We start from the raw sequence: 24922 nt of genomic DNA on the forward strand, positions 1-24922 counted from the left end.
CAGAGACTGCTAATAAACTGTCTCCCTAATTATAAGGAAACATTTTTACTCTGGCCAGTCTGATGTATTTCCATTCTATCAGGCTCCATGTGAACTGTTATCTGAAGGTTATGAACAAAGAGGCTAATTTTCATACAGTAGCCACTCAGAAAAGAAGCAACTGGGATGTATCAGTCACTGCCCTGAACACTTGATTGGAATATGCAAAAGGCCGTTATCTAAGGAGATAATATTCCATAAAGGACATGTTTGAAAGCACTTTCTTGGAATCATAATTAGCTGATACTAGGGAGCACAAAAAGGGTTTGGGACCAGCGTTCCCTCTAAGCTGAGTTAGTGTGAGCTAGCTCACCGTTTTTTAGTCTCTGGCTCACACATTTTTGTCTTAGATCAGGAAGGAGGGCTCCAGAGCAAACTAATTTATGCAGTAGCCAAATTGCTCACTCACAACTTTAATGCCAATAGCTCACAAAGTAGAATTTTTGCTCACAAGACCCCACAGCTTATTCACAATGTATTATTCATGGAAGGGCTATGGCATTAGTGTATACCTCCATAGACACAAGTCTCATTTGCTATGCACAGCAGGCGTCACCTACCAAATGCTGTTAGAAGAAGAAGATACCCCACCCTTCACTCGGAGACGCAGAGCGGCTTGCAAACTCCTTTCCCTTCCCCTTCCCACAACAGACACCCTGTGAGGTAGGTGGGGCTGAGAGAGCTTTGAGAGAACTGCTCTTTCAAGGACAGCTCTGACAGAACTATGGCTTGCCCAAGGTCATCGAGCAGCTGCAAGTGGAGGAGGGGGAATCAAACCTGGTTCTCCCAGATTAGAGTCCACACACTTAACCACTACATCAAACTGGCTCTCACACCAAACTGGCCTCTAATGCACAGGTGTTTTGCCTTACTTTCACTGTGCATGTCCATTGGGTTTTCCTTTTTTCCATTCTGCATTGATTCCGCCCCCGCCCTTCATCGCTCAGTTCGCTTTCCAGACACTGTTCCCCCAAGTTTTCTGAGAGTGGTTTTGTGCCAATTTTTCCGTTGTTTCACTTGCGAGCAGAAGATAATTCAAAAGTGTACAGATTCCCTTGGCTTCCCCCCCCGCCCCTTTGCTGCCCCTTGAAAGTCACTCCCCCACCCACATCATGGTCATTCCACCCACTCTGTACCTTCTGCCATTCATCGTTGTGTCCCTCATTGTTTTACATTTTTTACAATTAATGTTTTACATTTAATTTTTTTATATACAGATGGCATGAGTCTAGCAATCTGAGACTATCGCTAGTCTCAGATTGCTGGGGGGAAAGAAATAACTCCCAGCTGGGCTGCCCTCTCCCACACCCCAGTTAAGAAAAAACTGCTTTTTTTGTTGTAGCTGCAGATACACTTGAGAAAAAAGAATGGTGTGTACCGCTGGCACAGAATCCAAAGTCAAGCTTAAAGGCTTGACTGCTTAGATTCTCTGCAGTAAGCTGTGTGCGTGTAATAGGCCTTACTCATGCAGATGCTGCAGTTTGAGAGGCGTTAGTAGACCGTGGCTAAGGAGCTAGAAGAAGGATCCACCCCCTGTTGACAGACTTACTCTAGCACAGTTTTAAATCCCTATAGGGAAAATCTCAAGACATTAAAACATAATTTCTTTGGAATCGTCCCCGACCATCAGCAAGCATATGTGTAACGGAAGGCAAAATATGAATGTTTTTTTAATCATTCCAGCCTGAACATGAAGTGGACAAGAACCCAGTATGACTGTTAGCTTTTACGCCATCAGAACAAACGGTTGCCTAATGGTAAACATAGCAAATAAATCCAGGAACTCATTGCAAAACAACAGAGTATAACTAGATGCTGATGTTACAGTTTCACTTTTCAACAGCATTGTTCCATGCTCCTCACTGCCTCTAGTGGTGAGAAATCCAGAGGCAGCACTGGAAGATTTCTTCTTCAGATAAGAGGACTATAGACTTACAGTGTCTCTGTATGATCTATTTATTTACAAGCAAAGTATACTAGAAGCAAGAAAGATTTCTAAAGGAGGCAGCACAATAATCAGTTCTGCAACAGAACCCCAAACACCACCTGCATTCAAAGATCCTTCACTTACAGTCAACTGCTACTAAAAAGTACAATCCTCTCTGGCCTCATTCAGACTTTATAGACTTCCTTTACACACACACACACCCCATCTCCAGTGGGGACCCAAAATGGCTTACATCCTCCTCTCCTGTATATAGCCTCACAGCCTGAGAGTGTATGACTGGCCCAAGGTCGCTGAGGAAGCTTCCATGGCAGAGTGGGAGTTTGAATGTTAAATGGTCTCAGGTGGGAGTTTGTGATCCTAGTCCACCACTCTAATCACAATACCATGTAACATTCCCAGCCTTATGAAGGTCTCTCTCTCTCTCTCTCTCTCTCTCTCTCTCTCTCTCTCTCTCTCTCTCTCTTCTCTCTTCCGCGACCCAGCCTCTCTCTCTCTCTCGTCCTTCTTCAACAAGCCAGTGAGCCAGGAGAGAGCTGAGCTTTTCCAGAGGGCTGGTGCATACAAAGGGATGAGATTCCTTCTCTGCCCCCCCGCAAACCCTCACAAGAGTCTAAGGGAGCCCCAGTCAAAAGACTGCCATCACTTCCTAACTACTCTCCCCCAAAGGGCCCTTAGCGTTAGGGAGCACTAAGCCAGCATAAAGTGTAGTGTGAGCCAGCAGTCAGGCCTGTGGGCAGGATACGGTGCTATCAAAACTGTTTGTTTCATTCTGTAATACATGGAGATATTCCACCTCATCAAATGGAAAGGGCCATGTCTGAGTAGCAGAGCACATGCTTCACATGCAGAAGGTCCCAGTTCAGCCACTCTCACTTCTAGTTAAATGGCCTCAGGTGGTAAGTGCCTTTCTCTGTCAGAGGGGCTACGTTAGACAAGAGGCAGCTTCATATGCCTATTAAAGAAATAGCCCAAACTTGTCCAAACTGTACATAAGGCTAGGACAGCAGACCCTCAAACAGGCATCATTACAACCGGTTTTCCATGCCAGCTAATACATACATTTGCAATGCAGTTTCTTTATATATGGCCCATAATATGTAACTGCAAAGCATTAAGTATTTCAAAACGTATTTTGAAGGAAGAGCAATTTTATATGTTGTTTCCAATGCTATGCTATAAAACAGGCAAAGAGAAAATAATTCTTGATTTTGTAGGACGGTGAATTATCACAGCTCTTACCTCAACTAGTTGAACTGATCCATAATACTGTCTGCCAGGTGAAGGACTGTTGGGATCCACATAGATTATTTTCAGCTGCTTTCCCTGTACAAAATATTACCATTCCAACATACAGCAATTATGTTCAGAAAGAGCATCAGCACTGTGCTAATTTTAGATACACCAGCTGAAATTCTAGTATTAGTAAAAAGGAACACAGTGCAGTCAACCTCAGCGCTTAGTTTGTGAAACTATGAATCTTAACTAAAATCTATATATCTAATAGCGAACTTGCCCCCGGAGTGCGGATCGCTAAATCAGCGCTCCGGGGGCAGCTGGGGGGCCGGGGGAGGTTTGTGTACATGTGGGCCAGTCCCCACGTGTGCACAAAAATTAAAAAAGCTGAAAAAAATCTTGGGGGGATGTTTAAATCCCCCCGAAAGTACAAGAGCGTCTCCTGCGCGTGCGCAGGAGATGTTCTGTAACTGCCGCCGCCGCTTGGGAGGGAAGCGGCGAGCAGGGAGGGGAGACCAGAGCGGCGAAGGCCAATCGGCTTGCCGATCGGCCCTCGGTTCGGAGCCGGAGGGGGGGTGGGGAGAGAGAGAGAGGGAGAGAGTCGCGAGGCCCACGGTTCCACGCCGCGCGGGCCTCGGCTCGGAGCCAGTGAGGGGGTGGGAAGAGAGAGAGAGAGAGAGGTAGGTTCAGCCCTGGCTTCAGTGCCGGGTTGGGGGGGGAAGAGGAGCTGGGGGGGCGAGGCAATGGGGGGAGATGGAGGAGGGGTGGAGGACAGGGGGGAACCAGCAGGATGGGGGGGGTACTTACCTCCTCCTGCTGCTTCCTCCTCTGCCTCCCCCCCGCGCGAGTATCGCGGGTCCCACCTTGTATTAACTAAAATATATAGTATCATTTTTTAAAAACTTAAAAACAGCACTAAAGCTCTGTTGCGCCTGCCACAAAGCTCTGTTGTGCCCACTCCAATTTGTCTGTGACATCTAAGTTAGGAATAGGACAGCACCTGGACAGAGATTAGGAGCAGGCTTCATCCCCCACCCCCTCCAGCCTTCCCTCACAAGAAACACCAAAGGCCCCAAACAGAAAAGTCCATGTTTATTTGACTGCTGAAGTACCTCCTCTACCTAGAGGTTAAAAACCTTCTTTTAGCAGATTTTCTCTCACAGTTTGCATCTCCCCATAGTGAGAAGAGAAGGACAATTTTAAGCAAGGAGTGGGAGACGGACCGTACAAGGGCAAGGCCAACTTTCAGTCCTTTGCCTGCTATGACTTTGAAGCTATCATCTAAAAAGAAATATGGTTAGCTCCAACCTGATTTTCTGCTGGTGAAAAAAGAAGGAAGGTTCCTCTTTGACCACCCAAGAAGGATGAGAACTGCACAAGAAAAAGACGGCCAGATCCAACCCATAAGACTTCTGAAAATCAGTTTGCTGTGGAGAAAGCTGTCATTCCTGAGTTACACGTAAGATTATTCTTACCATTAGCAGCACATCAGGTCTTTTTTCCAATAAAGTCATGCCTTCACTGGGCAAGCCAAAGGTTTTCACCTGATAACTCACGTAGCCACCATATGAAGAAAGCTGAAAAAACACATTTATGAATGGTTATGAACACAGTTGGCAACATTTCTAGGCATTAAAAAACAAACAGACAATCTCAATGTTTTCGGCCCTTGCAAGGACTTCACAGGCAATACTAGCAAAGTCTTTATAGAGATATAGTGGTGGAGAGATCAGGGAGCAGATATGTATGTTCAGTCATATATTAGCTGGAAAGTATGCTGTTGCTGAAGATTAGAAAATACCGACAGGTGGTAATGGGATCATAAAAGATATGGGGGTGGATCCAGCACACAAGAATTGTGGGTTTTTCTTCTCGTTTTTTCTTTCCTCCCAGTACCCATTTCTGACCCCAGGAGTAATAACCATGTGCTTTGGTGAGGGGGTGACGGAGTCAAATTTCCTCATTCTTTTGCCATCAGTAGAGCCTCCTGACCTGTGAGGCAATTAGTCCTCATGGATCCTGAATCAACAGGAGTAAACTTTCCTGCTCTCAAAAAGGATTCCCATGGAAAGGGCAAAACAGGCAAGATCTGTGACTATCAAGGCTTCTGCTGATGGATTGCTGGAACCAGCCCATGGTGTGGAGAGACAAAGGTGGCAGAAAACTAGGACACTGACTCCAATGAACGGGGAGAAAGAGGAACATAAAACGTTTGACAACTTTGAACAGAGTGGCATGTATGACACTGTAGTCTAAAAGGGCTTGCATTGATTTTAGGCATAAAGAACCTGGAACACATACCTTTTCTCCCAAATAAGATGGTGGTGCCACCCAGTACAAATTCTGCACAGAGGAAGGCAACTCTTGAACATCAGCAACAACACTGTTGCTGCTCGGATTGAAACTGATAGGAATGTCTGTACCATCCATTTCTTCTAGGTGCCAGTTCCTCATATCAACAAACTAATGGAAAAACAGACTAGAGATTAAAAAGCTATGAAAATGAATATATTTCTTCCCAGAGAAGGAATTCATTAATGTGACTACTAGGTCTGGTGCGGAAACTTTTTTCTTCAGCCATGGAATCTCCTACTCTTATGAGCAGGTTATACGACTCTATGTCACCACAAATCACCTCAGGCTTCATGTTTGGTTTGCCTATGGGGATCAGCACTGGGCATATATTGGATGAGTCTTTCAACACAAAAATCCCTGGTGTATGATTTAGCCTCGTGAAGTGAGTTTCCCCAGGCCTTCTTGCAATTATCAACAAATGGAACTGGGAAACTAATTAACATTTTCATGAAGTGAGTTTTCTCAGGCCTTCCTGCAATTATCAACAAATGGAACTGGGAAACTAATTAACATTCCTAATAACAAACACAACAACAACATGTGGTAAACATACCTTAACTGTACGTTTATTTGTACTGCGACAGTTATTGGTTACTCCGAAACAAAAGCAAGTGGTGCAACCCTTTGGATTAGTGGAATCCAAGTAAAATGACCCAGGACGGCACATATTGCACTGCATACCTTCAACATTCTCCTGTAAGTCAGTTCAAGAAATCATTGAACATTTCCCCATAAAGATCCTACAGTCATATACACATAAAAATAGCAATAAAACACATTTACAATTCTACAGAATGTTGTTGCCATCTTCTTTTCAGTTCACAACAGCACAATTAAAAGTGAAATTGTTTGCCTTTAAAAGTGCAATGTCAAGTCAAGGGCATGTTTACACTATTTCCCTCTGAAATGCATAACAGATGGCCTCGCTTTCTATTTAGAAATTCATACAGGGTTGTTTTTTTTTTTTTAAGTTAGGGCCTTTCTGACAGTTTTGTGGATGATTGTTTCAAAACAAGCAGAGACAGGTGTACCAGCAAGAAAAATTAGATGTGGGGCTGACATTAATCATTTGAGTGAACTACAACCAAATTAAGGAATATTGTTTAAATTTAGTACTAATGAGCTGTAGTGTTACACTGTGGCGGTAGCAGTGCAGGCAAAGTTTTTTGAGTGGTATCCAGTCCGGCTTAATGGAGCACTCTGAGACATCGGTCAGTGGGGTGAAGGGGCAATCCTCAGACCAGAAGGCTCGGTGCCTTCATGGAATTGGGACAGGAACCCATTGAAGGATGCTGTGATCCTCGACCCACAGACCTTGCAGCTAGGGAGAAAGGACATGGCACAACTCCCTCATGCACTGAAGAATGCTTGGTGAGGAGGAGCCTGAGCCGTAGACACTTCTGCTTAGGGCTCAGAGCCAGGGTGGCCTCGCCTGTGAAATCAGGGATACACACAGAGGCAGAGGTAGCCTGACTCTTCTGCATTCCACCAATTGCTCACACAGCAACTAGCTATGGAATGGGTTGGCCTACAGGTACGGTAGATCCTTTGGTTGATATAAAATTAAAATTAATGTATCCCTTTAATGATCCGATCTTATGGTATCAGTCCTTTTCATTCAGCATCTGCCTGAAGAAGCCTCTTTCATCTCATGGATCTCTCTAAATAGACTGGTTTGTAACTGTGAAGTCCGGTTCTGTTGAAGCCAGTGAAAGTATACTGTGCCCCGAAACAAGGGAAGACTGGAGAGATATATGCTCAAGAATCAGCAGTGCTAACATATACTTTCTTCTAACCCTTGACTCCTCCTTATGAAACTGATGATTATATTTTATAATTACTTCTGGTTTTCAAGTTACGACAACTCAAGCAAGGAAGAACGAACTATGGTTTGGATTCCACCTCATATTTATGCACATGGAAATATTTCTGTCTGCAGAGCCTGACGCCCCCTCCCATCCTGCTGCAACCCCAAATGCCCCCCTGAAATGCTGCTCCTTTGGGAATGGGGACCCAAAAGAGGGAGAGGGTGACCAACACAGAATTTGGGGGGCAGTATAAATCACCACTCCTTTCTGCCTGCAGAACGTTTAGGCTGATTCCTGGCAATTATTTCTGAGTAATATCTTTTTATTATTCCTTAAGAAAAGGAGGCAATGTTAATTATACAATGGTCCCAGTCACACGTGCCGGAAAACGCGGGGGGGGGGGCTATTTGCGCTGTCACATTTTGACGCGCTATTATGCAGTCAGATTCAATGGCGGCGCACCAGGGTTTTGTCCGTTAGCGCGTGCTTCCAGCGCGCTTCAACAAGGATGGCTGGAGGGAATGGGCGCGTGCCGGCACAATCACATGGATCGAGTCCATCTGCGGCCCGTGGCAAACCATTTGCTAGTGGAGACTGGCAGGTACTTTTTAACTGCACATCTGTGGCTGGACGCCATGGGTTGGTCACAGGTGCGCTACGCTTGCCAGATGTTGCAGTGTGGTCACACCCTAAAAATCCACCCGGCATTCGTGGCTCTCCCGCAGCAAACTCTGCTTGTGATTGGAGCCAATAATGACCAAACTATTAATATGGATAATCACAGTAACTTTAATGCAAAAGTACCTGACCTTACAGAGGCAAACTCCTGTCTCTGGATTACAGATGTCAGGTTCTGTTCCACTTCTGTCACATTTGCAGGGTCTACAGTCAGGAAAACCATAGGAACCAGAGGCACATCGATCACACTGTCGACCAGTTATCCCTGGGCGGCATCTTCAGCAACAAAACAAAGCACTTTTAAAAAAAATTGCTGTTAGGTGATAAAGCGAGGTTACAGAAGAGATTTTATATAATGTGAAAAATCAGAAGAAATGCAACACTTAAAAGAACTGTAAAAGAGAAATTAAGAACATAAGAGATGCAAGTGTTGGATCGGGCCAATGGCCCATCCAGTTCAACACTCTGTCACACAGTGGCCAAAAATACCAGGTGCCATCAGGTGGTCCACCAGTGGGGCCAGGACACTAGAAGCCCTCTCACTGTTGCCCCCACCCCACCCCAAGCACCAAGAATACAGAGCATCACTTGCCCCAGACCGAGAATTAAATTCCATCATACAAAATATATATATTTTTAAAGGAGTCATGAAAGACTTGACTTTCATGACTTGACCTCAGGCTTTAGATGACTCTTATACTTTGAACACTGTCACAGAGTGAAGAACTTTCTGTGGTACAGTGGGTTGGATCCAGCCAGCTTTTCACTGCAGGCCAGGAACTCTTCCATTCTATGCTATTTTTAAAAATCCACTAATCCACCTGGACTTTGCAGCTGGAAAGATTCTAACAATGTTATTTCTTTGAATGTCAGAATAGCGATATTCATGGAGATTTTCTTCCTCGCTATTTCATGTATTTGGGATTTTAAATGGAAGCACAGTGCTACAAAGATTTTACTTCCATGTGTCATTTCTGAGGCAATCTAACTGACAATTCAGGTAGACAAAATAAGTTACAAAAACTGAACTGCTAGTAAAGTAGTCCATCTGCAAAGTAATTAGAATAAGCACCATAGCTTCGTCCTCTTGCTAAGCTTCAGTCAAATGAAATGAGAGCTGCTGGACAGAAAAAAGGATTTAACGTTTCTATTCACCATGATTTGACTTCTTTTTAATATTGCAACTTTCTGTAGTATGCTAAAGTGCTGTACAATCTGTTCATTCTATAAAAGAGGCCATTATTATTTACATTTTATGGATAGGAAACTGAGGCAGAGAATGCTTTGCCTAATATTGCTCACTGATTATATGACTCAGTGGCAGGGTCCTTCAAAATTAGGTGCAAAGGAAGTGCAACCCCCACAAACAGTGCCCACATCTCCACTGTGGTAAGCTGTATGATAGACAAGCCCATCAAGATGGGCTGTACCCATAAATAATTATTTAGGATGCACAAGAGCAACATCAGATTATAAATGCATGATGCCTCTGTTTCTTGGCTGTTATACAAAGGTGAACATGATGGTACATAGATTTTAAAGTGCCAGCTGCACTTCAATTCCATTGCCCAATTATAGTCCCAAGCATAACTGCTATATTAACAGTCTTTGCTTGCTATAATTATACCAACAAATGTTCTATGTATGAGTTATTAATTAGCCTGTGGGGCTTTTTAGCACAACTTTACAAGTCTTGATCAATGTATATAACAATAGATAAGGCATGCAAGATAAGACCTTTGCACATGGTGGGGCACACCGTTAAGGGCATTACTGACATACTTTGAAGATAAAGCAAATTTGCATATAAGATTAGGACTTTGGAACATTCCATAAATCTCAGTTTCACTGCCACAATGAAAAGAATAGTTCCATTTTCAGCATTGCGCTTGGCGTTCAATACTCAATTTTTGGACACTCTAAACTTATAAACCTAAACTATTGGTAATGAAAGGTGGCATTTTTTTAAAGAACTACATGTCAATTCAAGGCAAAGGAGTTTGGATTTAGTCCAAATAAGGCTACTGCCCTTGATCCAGAGCTCTGCATATGCTCCAAGACACACATTAAGCTCCTTGCCTGCAAAGACTTTCCCATTCACTTTAATGGAGAAGGCAGCACCTCACATGCAACAAGAACTACTTCTGTTCTGGTTAAACCAATATGTGTGTCAGCTTTCTTGTATACCAAGAATATGGTTGAACTCTGCCTCTCAGATATGGTGCCCCATAAACCAAATAGGTGGATGAGTATAGTAATTTTGGGTGGTGTATATTCAATAAGCATAGAAAAGTTAGGTGGTTCACTGGGAAGTAAGAGGCCCCTGCTGCTGAGCAGCCACCAATGAGGAAGAAGACCCAAGTGCTTACCAGTAGGCATCATGAGACAGTGGCAGAAGTATGGCAACTGCTAAGCAGCAATGCAAAAGCCAGAGTTCAGTTCCCAGCATGGGACATGACATCAGAAGCCCACACAGCTGGTCACAAGCCATGTGTCTGCATGGTGCCAACTCAGCGACCACCATTCTTCCATCTTTACCTCAAGACACCCTTCAATTTGCCACTTATGGGCAGCAGCCTCTGACTTCCCAGGATATGACTTCAGGCCATTTAACAATTCATCAAGCAGCATGCTGGATTAGGACTGGGGAGACACAGGTCTGAACCAGTCACTCTCTCAGCCTAGCAATTTACAGGTTTGGTGTGTGAATAAAACAAGAGTAAGGAAGAATCATGTATTCTGCTCTGAGATCCTTGGGAGGATTAGCAGGATAAAAACAAAAACAGGTATTCCAGGCATTCTAAATAGTTATTCTCCCACAACAATATGGTGTAGTGGTTAAGTGTGTGGACTCTAATCTGGGAGAACCGGGTTTGATTCCCCACTCCTCCACTTGCACCTGCTGATGTGACCTTGGGTCAGTCACAAGCTCTGGCACAGCTGTTCTTGAAAAAGAGCAGTTTGTGTCAGAGTTCTCTCAGCCCCACCTGCCTCACAGGGTGTTTGTTGTGGAGGAGGGGAAGGGAAAGGAGTATGTAAGCCGCTCTGAGACTCCAAGTGAAGGGCGGGGTATAAATCCAATCTCTTCTTCTTCTTCTTCTCACATCAATAATGGAGCATTCTAGTTCCCTCAAACTACCTTTCAGAATAAATCAACTTTTTAAACACACATTTTGGCATATTCTGGATTTTTTGCTTTCCACACATTAATCATCAATACATCAGTTCATGTCCAGATAAAAATGGGCATCTCCTTGCGCTGAAATACGAACGTTCACAAGTTTAATCATTGAAAATATAACCCAGTAATATGAACTTACTTGCACTGCCCATCAATTTTATCACACTCTGGATATGCTGCATTGACAATCCCTTTGTTTGAGCAGTTGCATGCCTCACAGCCAGCAAGTGGGTGGTAGCTGAAGTGCTGCTTCACACACACTTCACATCTGGGTTTAACGGTTTGAGGAGGACAGATACATCTCCCAGTTACATCGTCACAAAGGCGCCGCCCACAACTGCATGCTTGGATTGGGGGGGGGGGGGGGGGAGAATCATTTTATACATGAGTTAAATCCTCTGTATACAGATCACTGCTGCCTTTATTCAAACAGAAATCAAGAATATCCAGCTGCAGTTTATTTTGCCTCATACCAACTTTATTCTACCTAATTTCAAAACATTATAAAAGTGAACATCCCCTTCCCCAAACCAGCTTGAGACTTGTAACCTAAGTTGAAAGAAACAGAGGCGAGAGGACAGGTATTCTGGAATACCTGTAGATAACAAAACAGAGTGTACATTCAAGTGTCAGAACTGCATTTGTTGCTGTGGTTTGGGGATATAGTCCTACTCTGTTCTTGTAAACATGTATAAGTATTTGTCCCCAAACCCACAAAGCAAAATGCTACAATGATGAATTAGTAAATGTAATAGCTACATTCATGCTGACTGTGGCTATTTTTAAAAATGCATATGGATGATATGAGTTGCAATATGAGTGTTGGAGAAAATTCTTAAATCAAGACTGAGATTAAGTAAAGATGAAACATCCAGATCTTCAAGAAAAAAGTAATGCAGTACATGCAATGACTTAGTACCAGTTGTCACTAGAGACTTACGCTTGCAAAATGGAAATCCATAATAGCCCGTCTGGCACTTGTTACATCGCCGACCAATGATGTTGGGTTTGCAGCTGCATTGTCCCCCTATGGGACTGCAAGTAGGACTCATGGCACCATTTCTGTGGCAACTGCAAGGCAGAGCTCCATCGTTGTAGGCAGCCACAAGGGACCTTGCAGAATTTTTACAAAATTCCGAGGAAGTTATGGGGCTATTAAAAGAAGCAAATATACAAAGCACCTGAGTTCTGGTATTTAACAATTGGCCAGCTGATGTTCTGCACAGGATTTAGAAATTAAGTGCTGTTTGTTTACATTCACTGATATTACATACTGGTTGCTAATTTCTAAACATTAAAAGAATGTTTGACAAAATCCATGGTTTATTTTAAAATTCTTACATTATTTTCTTATAACAACCTTTACATTTATTTAAATTATGTGCCCATCACTTCTAAACACTAGGTTCTTAAATTAGTGCAGTGTACAAGAATAAAAATTACTCTCAATTAACACATCAACTGTAATTTTAAATCAGCACCAGATAAAATGGACAGGATATAAATTAACATGCCACAATAAAAGCTCACAGACACAGTATCAGAAAGAAAACTAATCATGAAAAGCCTCAAAGAGTTGTGTTTTTTAATAGTTTTTCCCTAGGACCTAAATAACACACATAAAATGTATGTGGAATGTTGACACACATGCACAGATGCTATTCTTCAGGGGCAGTCACCATAATAGACAGAGTCATTGTTTCAGAATGACTTACTTAATATGATAACTGTTTCCACCACATTGGTTGATGAAAGCAAATGACTTGTCAACAGTGTCTTTGTGAAGAAGCGTGTAACTGTAACTTTCTGCTGGAATAACCAAGAGACGTTCCTTAAAGAAATGAGAAAATGAAACTGCATGGTAGGGAAAATCAACATCAGTAGGCATGCTTCTCTAAGCACTGTTCCCAGGCAATTCCCATTCATTCTAACTGAGAGTGTTCATAAGGGCAGCCATTCTGCACCTAGAAAAAGAATGCACTTAAGAAAAAAAAGGAATGCTCCTGAATCTAGAGACCAGGGACTTATGTATATGAAAACATACCAAAACTAGTATTTTTCCACTGGGAACTTTCAACATTACTGAGAATTCATGTTGAGGGATATCAAGTTCAATCTGATTCTCTGCCATCACCAGATCCCGGCATCCAGCATTATGTGGACAAAATGAAGCATTAAAGGAGCCTAAAACAGACAAAGACATTTTAAAATCTATTCTGTGGCAGATGTGTTAAACTTTTACTCGAAGAAAAAAGCAAGCTCACCTGACCAAATGTGCCCTGCATCCACAATAACAGGCACAGGAAATGTTGGGCTCTCTGGTTGGTAAAAATGGATGATGAACACATATCTGCCCAAATATGTCACTCTGCCACTCAGAGTAATTTGGTTCTGCCAACATAAATTATTTTGAGTAAGTATAATCAGGTCACATTTATTGGATAATGTCACTGCAGTGAAAGGGAGGCTTTGTCCAAGCTCCATTTGTTCCATCTCTTTTTTCTCAAATTATCACTAAATTGAAAATAGAGGAAGACCTCATAAAAACAAATATAAAGCTCAACAAGATTTACAGAACAATCAGTTATATTTTTCCGTTGCCCATTTTAATTCCCCGTTTGCCATGTGAACCTAGCAGGCTCAGTTCCAATGTGGCTCCTAGTGATATTGGGCAAATGAATCTAAAACAAAAAGGCAGCCAGCAGCTTCAGGGGTGATGCCATGTGAGGAGGAAGAGAGGTGTGTTTTGTTTCCCTTTAAACTGCTGCATGAGTTCCTGCTGCAAGAAGAGCTTGTTCTCTGCTTCGGATGTTACAGAAGACACACAAGGTCAGGAAATATTCATTCTTCTTCCTCCACAAGGTGTAATGTTTGAACCCATCAGAAAGAGGGAGTGGATGTGGAGGACCATTACAACAAGTAAGCAAATACTCAAACCAAAGTATGAACCAAAAAGTGAGTTAACAATTACCTTAGAGCCATAAGTTTGCAAGAACTGAGCTGCTACATCAGGACATAGGTCTTTATAAGGTCAAATCCCCATAAATTGGACTCTTTAGGTTGTATTGTGACCTATATTTCATTCAAAATATGAACTACCTGTGAAGATGTCAAAGTTACTCCACTAGCTAGGTGTGAAGACAGTGATGAAGAACTCCCTGAACCCTGATAGACGGCATTGCTTTCTGCTTCTACAACTTTCCCATCCCTCTGAGCATCCAAAACCAAGGCAAATGGAGGTGTTTCATCTTGTGAGGGGACGCATGAGGCACTAAAAGGGGGAAAAGGGAAGAATTACATAACTTATGTAGACATTGTAAAGTAAAACTAAAACTTGTTTGTACTATTCAGTTAATAGGTCTGTAACAATTTCCTGTTCTCTGAATCTGCTGTTAAGAGAACAGCAAACCAAAAGCCCCTTAAAGACTAACCTATGTTAGAGATCATGAAACTGTTACAACCTTGAATCCCAGAAGCATTTATGGGTTAGAGATCATGAAACTGTTACAACCTTGAATCCTAACAAAATGCACAAGTAAATATTAACAACATTTGAAACGAAGTGTAGGTTCTCACTCAGGTAAAACATTTATAGGAATTTTGAGGGGTGTTAAAAGAATTTCACTAGGATCATCCAACTTTTTTAGGGGCATCTCTCAGTGAAACCCCGCATACCTCTGGAGTGAGAAAAATAGTACCTGAAATCTATTGCCCTTATTCAAGTGTAGGCAGGACTGCTGACCTGCCACATGATGAGTGACGCTGTTATTGCAGAGTGTAAACTTCTAGTGTTTGGAATCTTAAAACCTTCTTAAAATAAACGTACCTTGAATCAGGTGCAGGGCCATAAGCTGCAATGCAATGCACTTTGGGTTCCATGTACTCTAGGGAAAAACTTTCTGCAGGAATAATGCAAATTTTGTGCTAGAAAACAAAAGGCAAACATGCATGTTTTACTTATTTTACCAACTGACTGCAGAGTTGGAAATACAGCAGCAATAATATGCGCAAGTAAGCTCACAGTTTAATAAAATCCTTCAGCAAGGGTAGTGATCCAGTTGAGCAAAAAACAGAGCAGTTTGTGGATACCTGTAAATGGAGAACTGGCTGGTTTAAAAACAGGCCAGGAAACAGGAAGGCAGAGGACTAAATGTCCTTCTCAATGACCGCAAAGCTTTCTGCAGCCTCCTTCCCTCATTAGGAAGATTTGTAGGAAGTCAGCAAAAGGTGCAGTCAGTGTGGTTTGGCAGAGAGCTGCTATTATACCATTATGGGGATTAAAAGTGTGCTCTGCTGACAGCTACTCATTGCATTGCTTTGGACAACAGAAGCAAATGAGGACCATAAGAAGCACTGTGCCTGACTTTACTGTACAGGCAGATGAAGATTATTCATTCAGACACTCTATGTATTCAAGCTAGTAGGTATTTCTGTGCAGTTTTTTAATATCACAATTGATATCTGTATTGATGTATTACTATTTTAAGCCATGTTGGGAGTCAATTTGTTGACTGAGTAGCAGGAGAAAAGTACAACAAAAAGTAATGTGAAGGCAGAATGTCAACTCTGCTAGAGAAATTGGTTTTTTAAGAATCTCTAACCCAACCACCACCACCACCCCAAACAAAAGCAAGTGAAATATCTGCAAATGCATAGGCTTCATATACTTCATTATAGCAACCCAATATCCCACATTACAGTTTAAGCCGCACTGGGATCAGCAGGCTGAATGCACGTAAGTGCAAGCTCTACAGCCATCTTTGGACAATGGCTGATCCGTCTCCTTTCCTGCCCCGAACTGGTACCTCAAATGGAAAAATTATATGCAGCCAGCAGTGCAAATAAATAGGCAAAGACTGAAACTCTTGGCATGGTGGGACCTTCCATGAACCTTAGGAAAAGCTACTTCACCCTTCATACTATGACTCTTAATATGATAAAGTAAGGGCATGCAAGGGTCAAAAGAGAGTAAAATAATAACTTTGTTAAATCCTCATATGTTTATGTGCAGTCTTGAGGATCTCCTTTAATTACGGCAATTCACACATCTATCTGAATTGTAAACATATTATAGGAAAACAGGATGAACAGAGTTTCCTTGATTTTTTTCTCAGGAAAAGATTAGAAACTCACCAGGAAGAAATCTAGTGATGGCGCATGGAGGTGTAACTTTGCATCGGCCAAAAGATCATACACTGCCACTCGATTCATGGCATCAACCACAACACTGCGGCACAGGAAGCTGGAGCAGACAGAGGGTTTTTAAAAGTAGTTATCATGGACTGCTATTCTTTTCACACAGCCCATGCTGGAAGTTTTCCAGCAATACAAGTTTCCCCCCTGCCCCTTTTTCATAAAGGAAAAAAGCATAATGACATTTATCAAGACTGTATCATATATAGCAATGTTCAAATACATAAAAATTATGTAAAACATCAAAAAATCTGGTAAAACCAATCTGACAAAAGGTTTGGAATTATTACTGGTATCAATGGATTACAAGCGTTAAAGGATTAGGATCAGTGGAAGCTAGGGCATACTTGTCCCTCCCTCTCTGCTCCTGCTGCCTTAAAAGGTAAAGGTAAAGGTTCCCTTGCTCGAAAGCCAGTCGAGTCCGACTCTAGGGTTGCGGTGCTCATCTCCGGTTCAAAGCCGAAGAGCCAGCACTGTCCGAAGATGTTTCCGTGGTCATGTGGCCGGCATGACTAAACACCAAGGCGCACGGAACGCTGTTACCTTCCCACTGTTACCTGCTGCCTTGGGTGAGGCTTAATATGTTTCCTTTTAAAAGGGTATTGCTTTCACTATGGAGTATTTTTGATGTTTATTAAAACAACTTCCCAACATAACAATACTCTTAGTATTATATGAAAACAATAACCATTACCTTCCCGAGTTTCTGATATAGAATTAAACTAATAATTTTTGAAATGCACACCCCTAAACTGAAGCCTATGAATTAAAATGTTCAATTTGATTCAAATGGACAAAACAAAAACATCCCATGTATATAGTATGGCTATGTCCCACTACAAAGCATTTCAGAAGAAGGTAATTTTTGATATAGCTGGGATACATCTCTGCCATTAGATCATCACAGTACCCACACCATACAGATTTAAATAGCAGAGGTAATCAGAGAAAAGAAAACCTACTCTACGAACCTGACACAGAGGTCAGGGGGTAAAAGAAAAAGGCAACCATATTCCCAGGAGCTCCAGAACCAGAAAAAGAAACCCATGCTTCAGTGAAAGAAAAGCAGGAGAACCATACAAGAAGGCATTCTGAAGAACAGCCAGCTTAGTAATAATAGAACAGCAATTTAGTAAAGAACAATAAAAGAAACAGAAGAACAAGGATAGGGAACAAAAACAAGAATAAAGAACAGACTGGATTCAGAAGAACATTTCTACAGATGAAACGATTTCTGTCCACAAAGCTATGACTTTCTCACCTCTACCCCCCCTACTACAGTCGTAAATGCCCACCAAAATTTTGTTTCTCGAGAGGATCCCCTGTCCGTCATGAGCAACAAGGGGGGCATTTTAGTTGCAAAGGGGAGAGGAGGTGAGAAAGTGGGGCTACATAGACTGAAATCCTTCCATTCATGGAAATGCTCCACTGGACACAACTTATTAGTTTTAGACTTTGTTACCTATATTTGCAGCTGTATATATACACCTTTGCCTCCATCACTTCCTCAGGGTCTTTAATCTTTACATCAGCAACATATACTTGATCGTGTTCATTAACATACTCCAGGACTACCACATAGCGGCTGACTTGGAGAACATTTAGTCTTATGTTCAAATCCACCTAAGAAAGATCCAAACCACATTTGAAGATTACAAATCTATTCATTACAAGTATGCACAAATTTGTTTCAAGCACTTTCCACAAGCATTTAGATCCTTCTAAGCCCGGGTAAGCCCACCTGAAGGCTGAATCCTGCTTGCCATGGTCCTTCTTCCAGAAACAAGCAAAACAGTTCTTCCCATTTCCTACAATACAACTGGTCTATGGGTAAGTCACAAAACCAGTGATACAATAGGGATGCATGAAGCTTAATTATATTATCTTTATTCATAAAACAATATATTTAAAATAAATGGAGATGTCTTACCTCTTGACCACTAATATGTGACATTACTGGATGCTGGGACGTTGGTGGTTGGAAAACTACTTTCCTGTACTCTCCTCCATGCAGGAAAAATGTTACTTCCGAACCAAGCACACAAGAAAATCTGTCCAGTGGCAAATGTTTGTACTCCAGACAACTTTAAAAGAAGAGGGAAGTGTCATACTTTGCTTGAGCATTAAATTAGATAAAGCAAAACAATTTTTCCTATTCATATGATAGATACACTGACTTATCTATTGCAGCACGTCTTGTATATGTGCAAGGCTCTGTAACTGGCAACTGTAAGATGGATGCTTCATAGTAGTCACTAGGTAAGAGCACCAGATAGTCCTAAGAATACAGAAGAACAAGACCCCGGTAAGAGTATTTACTGAGTTCATATAAAATGGTCAAGACAACACTGCAGCAATTACATACTGTATATGATTCCATGGATGATTATGGTGCTTAATGGACCTCCTTTGAAATAACCCAATCAATAAACATCCAATTCATAGATTTCATTTTGTGAAGATCTCAGATATACTGAGATCAGCAGTGCCCTGGGACTGTGAGATGCAACTTGTTTGCTGTGACACTGGACAAAGCTGGCTAAATATGATATGCCATATCTTCTAGTTATATTCAGGCTGGTACCTCTAAGAGGGTTAGTGCTTCTTTGGCGGGGAAACCTCAAGCCCCCCCCCACACACACACACACTGCGAAAGCAGGTGCTTCTCTCCCCAATCCACAGGCATACATACTGGAACATTTTTAACCAAAAGAAAAGGGGGGGGGGGATGACAGCATACCCTTTATTTTCTATTTCTTTTATATTTTTCTCTTCTGTGTATTATTTAAACTGTTTAGCTCTATATGCCCAGTTGCACAAAAAAACTTAGTTCCCACTTCATGTTTCCTGCACATAATGTATTCGGAAGTACATCATAATACTCCACTTTGTGGAATACATGAGAAATATGCAATGATACAAATAAAAATGGTCCTTTATACTGAACCCTTTTAATGTGGTAAAGCCATAAAAGTACAGACATTTACAGTGTAGTCCTAAGAAGAGTTACTCTCGTCTAAGTGCATTCAATTCAATGGATTTAGAAGAGTGCAGCTTTGCTTAGGATGGTGTTATTCCTTCCCCATGGAATCCCGTGATGGATAGTGAGAAGAATCAGTTTGTGAGGCTTAGGGGTTGGATCCTTTTTCTGGTGGTGAAAAAGAGAAGAGGATATTCTGTTTGATCAGCAAATAGGCTGTGCTGGGGATCATAAGACTGGCAGCTGTAGTAAGGAGGTGAGCTGGGTGAGACCGAAAGAAAATGCTGACTGGATCCAGTCTTAGGTATTTATTATTCCTCACAGGCTCTGCTTGCACCCTCATAAGAACATAAGAAGAGCCCTGCTGGATCAGACCAATGGTCCATCTTGTCCAGCGTCCTGTCTCACACAGTGGCCAATCAGTTCCACTGGAGGGCCAACAACAGGGCATAGACAATGGAAAACTGAGCGCTGCATAGGACTAAGCCTCAAAGTTTAACAAGTGTTAAAACCCCAAATTCCCCCCCAAAAAGTTATTTTATGCATACCCAAGGAATGTAATGCACAAGCAAAGCTTTGGGTTAAATTTGCAAAACTGTACTCAAATACTAGCAGCATCAACTATGGACTTAAACCTAACATCTAAACTGCAGCTTGTGATGCAGTATGGGGATGCTGCTTGTTGCGTATGAAATGGAATGTATAAATGTATAGAGCTTGAGCCTGACCAAGGTATTGTAAACCGACCTATCAGAACAAGGGAAGTTCTGGAGGGAAGCAAAGTGATTGGTCTTTATGTGCTGTATTTGATTAGACCTTATCGGACATGTGGGCGTGGCTTGCCAAGCCCAGACTGTTTAAAAATGTTGCTCCATAGTTTGTTTCATTCTGGTTCTTCTCACTGTCTGAACATCTCAACTGTGTTGGTTCAAGCCCCGCGCTGGTGTGAGCAGCCAGCCTGTTGTCCCCAGCTCATCGTCCACCCAGCGATTCGAAAGCTTCAGCGAGTAGGTAAAATGGGAACCACTCCTTAGAGAGAGTGGGCACGCCAATCTCCCTTGTGGGAGGGTGTTAGTTGATGGTCGGACGTCCTGGTCAAGGCTTGGAAGGCCAAATAGCTTCTGGGCTACGAAAGAATCCCTGCAATGGATGTTCCGGCCAGGCGGTGGCAGTGTGGCGATTGACATACGGGTCCTGAAGCCTGGCCAACAAGCAGCCCTGCGGAAAACGACGGAGCCAAGCCAGGAAGACGTCTATACCGGGCAGTGACGGCGCGTGCAATTAAAAAATGAATATATGTTGTCTTCCCTATCCCCTACAAACATTGTTAGTCCCCTGTCTATACTGAGTAACTGTACATCGCTTTGAGCCCACTGGGGAAAGCGATTAATAAGTGGAAAGTATTATTATTGGGTGCGGACGCGTCCCTGTATGGGGTGGGGGCTGTGTTGAGCCATGTGCTGGCTAACGGCAGGGAAGCACCAATTGCCTACTACTCTCGGACACTCACCCCGGCCGAGAGGAACTATGCCCAAATCAACAAGAATGGGTTGGCGCTAGTGGCTAGCATAAAAAAGTTTCATGACTTTCTGTATGGCAGACCGTTCGTAATGGACACAGACCACAAACCCCTCCTTGGAATCTTTGTACCTGACCGCCAGACGCCAAACTTCTTGTCTGTGCGGATGTTGTGCTGGACGGTATTTTTGTCGGCGTACAATTATGTCCTTGAACACTGGCCTGGAAAAAGCATGGGGCATGCCGATGCCCTCAGCCGCTGTCCCCTACAATTTATTATTTATTTTTCATATTTATACCCCGCCCATCCTGCGAACAGGCTCAGGGCGGCTAACAAGCGGTACCACGTACCTAATTAGTATACCATAAAAATCTTAAAACTCAAGGAACTGGCCAAACCTCTGGTGCATGCATCGGACATTGCGACCACCTCCGCCCGGGACCCCACCATCGCCAGGGTTCTTAACTGGGTGTGGAGGGGGTGGCCGGTGGGGCGCGTCGATGACTGTTTCAGGCCATTTGCATCACAGCAAAATGAATTATCTGTGCACCGGGGATGCTTACTCTGGGGTAACAGGATGGTGGTTACCCCCAAGCTAAGGGAGCAAGTATTAGAGGTTCTGCACGAATGCCACCCCGGCATCGTGCGCATGAAGGGACTGGCCAGAGGGTATTTCTGGTGGCCAAAAATCAACGTGGCATAGAGTCCTGGGTACAGAAATGCCAGAAATGTCAGTTGTCTCGGCCTGATCCTCCACATGCACCGGTAACCCCATGGGAAGAGTGTCATCGCCCCTGGCCCCGGGTCCATGTGAATTTTGCGGGCTCCTTTCAGGGGCAGATTTTTAAAAATTATTGTGGACACTTATTCAAAGTGGCTCGAGGTGGTCCCCACAGCAAAAATGACTGCGTTAACGGTCATTAATGTTTTACATTGTCTGTTCGCTATGCACGGGTTGCCAGACACTCTGGTGTCTGACAACGGGACATGCTTTACGGCCACTGAATTCAAAGACTTTTTGGTGGCAAACCTCATTGCCCATAGCACGTCCCCGGCAACCAACGGGCAGGCCGAAAGAATGGTGTGGACCACTAAGGAGACTTTGGGCTGTTTGGTGCACAGAAACTGGGGCCAGAAGGTGGCGACTTTCCTACTGCACCAACATGTCACGCCGCACTCCGTGATGGGGCGGAGTCCGGCGGAGCTGCTTATGGGTCAGCGCCTAACAACACTGTTAGACCGTATGCAGCCGGACTTGACATCTGCCAGGCCGCCTAACAGTGAGTCCACTGAACAACCCTGGGTGTTTGTTGAAGGGGAGATTGTGTATGCAAGGAACTACGGTAGCGGACACAAGTGGTTACCTGGCACAGTAACCCATGTCCTCGGGTCCCGTCATTATACCATGAAGGTAAATGACGGTAGAGTAATGAAGCGCCATGTGGATCAGTTGCGTAAGCGGTGGGCTGACTCAGTCTCTGATTCCCTTCCCCAGGTGCCTGATGTACCTAACTCGGACAGTCAGGTAGAGTCTCTGGACTCCGAACGGGCTGAGGGCTTCCAAGCACTGGGACCCTCAGGCATAGTCAAGGGCTAGCAGAGCCATGACTATGGAAATCGGACACGAACACTCAGTCCCATAAGGAATCAAACCGAGCTCACTCACAGGGAGCCTGAAGCTCTTCCTCCTACTCCACCAATGGTAAATATAAGACGATCCCAATGGGTCAAGCAGCGTCCTGCTTACTTGAAAGATTATGACTGTTCAAGGGTTGTCTCGTCTTAGGGGGGAGGATTGTTGTGTATGAAATGGAATGTATAAATATATAGAGCTTGAGTCTGACCAAGGTATTGTAAACCGACCTATCAGAACAAGGGAAGTTCTGGAGGGAAGCAAAGTGATTGGTCTCTATGTACTGTATTTGATTGGACCTTATCGGACATGTGGACGTAGCTTGCCAAGCCTGGACTGTTTAAAAAGGAGCATGTTGCTCCATAGTTTGTTTCGTTCTGGTTCTTCTGACTTTGTGTTCAAATAAAACTGTTATCACTGTTCACCTGCTGCCTCGAGTCTCGTATCTAACACTGCTGTTCAGAAAATATTCAGTAGAAGGGTAAAAGGCAGTGACTCAGCCAGAGCCACTGGGCCACACAGGCTGCTTTAAGATGTGATAGGAATCCTCTGTTTGTCTATGCTGGACATGATTACAGCTTGTTGTTATGCCTGTGTAGTCCGCCCCCTCCCCCGCCCCCACACAGAACAAGTCGAGGCTTCCTGATTTTGGAAAATTTGAATTACGTTCCCATTTTCCATGACAACAAACTGTCCGAACCTCAAAATTCTGACAGGGAAAACAGAACTTTGTTTCTTCTCCATAAATATGGATGCTGAATCTTGGTTTAACACAAGTGTAGAATCCCAGTTTGTGGAGAAAAAACAACCTTCAGTTGCATTTGAATGTACCTTGGGCCAATGCTCCCAGAACCAAGAGAGCTTTTCTACACAGGCAATAGGGTTTGCATTGTACAAAATGGCTTACAAAGTGACTTGGATAAACGATTAGGGACTGATGTCTACACTGCTATGTACAGCTTGCTCTAAGTAGGATCCCAGTATGTAATTCTTGCATCATTTAATGTCTCATGTTAATATGTATGCTTTGCTTCATTTTTCTATTTTTTTAGATTTCCGGTTAGTTCCAGACTTCTACAATTCTAATCCTATTCTACTGTTTATTGAAGGTCCCATCCTGCTGACTGTATTAAATCACTCTGTATAATTTGCCTGGAGTCCCAGTGAGAAAAATGGACTATAAATAACATAAATAAATAAATAAGCAGTTGTGTTCCATGCAAAGAGAAAGCAAAGCTGAAGCAGCCACAAGCCCTCATTCTGTGTATTTTATTTTAATGTTAACTTCCTCCGCTGGCATTCCTCCTGCATTTCCTTATGTTGTATCCTTGCACAGATTCAGTTCTCAAAAGCACAAACACTATAAAAATAGATATGCTTCTTACCAGGAGAACTCCTCCGCCTGCCGTGATTATAAAAATCCAAGTTCCAGGGGCAAGTGAAAATGGATCTGCAGAGCTCTTTCCCGGGACGGTTACAAACACCGGCTCCCTGCTGGGCATGAACATAACGTCTTTGGTCTGAGTAGTCCCTGTCAGCAAACAAGTAAATTAATTTTAAAAACTGCTTGATTATTATCTGGCAATAGCATTTTATATACTGAAACTAGACAGACATCAGGTCAATGGGTGGGGTTAAGGAAGAAACTGAAGAGTCTGAATCTGTTCTGCCTGCAACAACACTATTCCCTGGAGTGATTCACGCATGCAGGAAGTTAAGCTGTAGGACAGAACCAGAGGAAGGAAGGTTCTACCCTTTCTTTTTGCTTGGTTTTCTACTTGCAGGGAGTGTTTAACACAATGAAGCATTCCAAAACAGGATCCTTCGCTTTCCCCCTCATGTACTCTGAAGTGGTATAATCCAATATATCATCACAGGATTGTGCCACATCATCCTATTCTCCTGCATGTGTGAACCAATCCTATAGCTGTACCATTCGCTAAGGAACGAAAAACAGAGGAAAGAGCAGAATAATTACTTGAATATACCATGCATTTTTGCAACTTGGGGATTCTCTAAGGCCCACTTCCCACATTATGCAGCAATGAACTGAGGCTGGCCACTGAGCAAATACTTGAAAGCTCTTAGTAAGCAGTATGAGTCAAACCCCAGAATATGTATCATCCCACATTCTTCTATAGCCTAGAGAGGTTTTAGTTTCTTAGATTAATGCAATTCCTACATTTTAATCAGGAAATGATTAGTTCTTAAATGAAGATGATTAAATCTAGAGCAGCTGTCTCCAAAGTATTTGCCATGAATGTCTCTTGGGGAGCATCTGTCAGTACTGATTATCTAAAAGTGGCAGGCAAGCTATTAACATGAGGAATATGTATTAATAAATAAGACCATGGG

The 24922-nt window shown here is 42.9% G+C and overlaps 1 protein-coding gene across 1 annotated transcript in view; it reads right to left on the reverse strand.

Moving 5' to 3' along the window:
* LAMA3 (laminin subunit alpha 3) overlaps positions 1-24922 on the reverse strand; it is a 169607-nt gene that overhangs the window by 65187 nt on the left and 79498 nt on the right. The window contains exons 21-37 of the mRNA XM_015420742.1: positions 23953-24098; positions 18613-18713; positions 18366-18519; positions 17898-18058; positions 16376-16484; positions 15069-15166; positions 14342-14513; positions 13507-13633; positions 13287-13426; positions 12958-13073; positions 12183-12394; positions 11382-11586; positions 8193-8337; positions 6129-6269; positions 5522-5683; positions 4696-4797; positions 3227-3310 (exon numbers count right to left, since the gene is read on the reverse strand). Coding sequence (XP_015276228.1) covers positions 3227-3310; positions 4696-4797; positions 5522-5683; positions 6129-6269; positions 8193-8337; positions 11382-11586; positions 12183-12394; positions 12958-13073; positions 13287-13426; positions 13507-13633; positions 14342-14513; positions 15069-15166; positions 16376-16484; positions 17898-18058; positions 18366-18519; positions 18613-18713; positions 23953-24098 — 2375 coding nt within the window. The remainder of the gene's footprint in view (positions 1-3226; positions 3311-4695; positions 4798-5521; positions 5684-6128; positions 6270-8192; positions 8338-11381; positions 11587-12182; positions 12395-12957; positions 13074-13286; positions 13427-13506; positions 13634-14341; positions 14514-15068; positions 15167-16375; positions 16485-17897; positions 18059-18365; positions 18520-18612; positions 18714-23952; positions 24099-24922) is intronic.

This window comes from Gekko japonicus, unplaced genomic scaffold (genome assembly GCF_001447785.1).
Source record: "Gekko japonicus isolate JY-2015 unplaced genomic scaffold, Gekko_japonicus_V1.1 scaffold1602, whole genome shotgun sequence".
Classification (NCBI taxonomy): Eukaryota; Metazoa; Chordata; class Lepidosauria; order Squamata; family Gekkonidae; genus Gekko; species Gekko japonicus.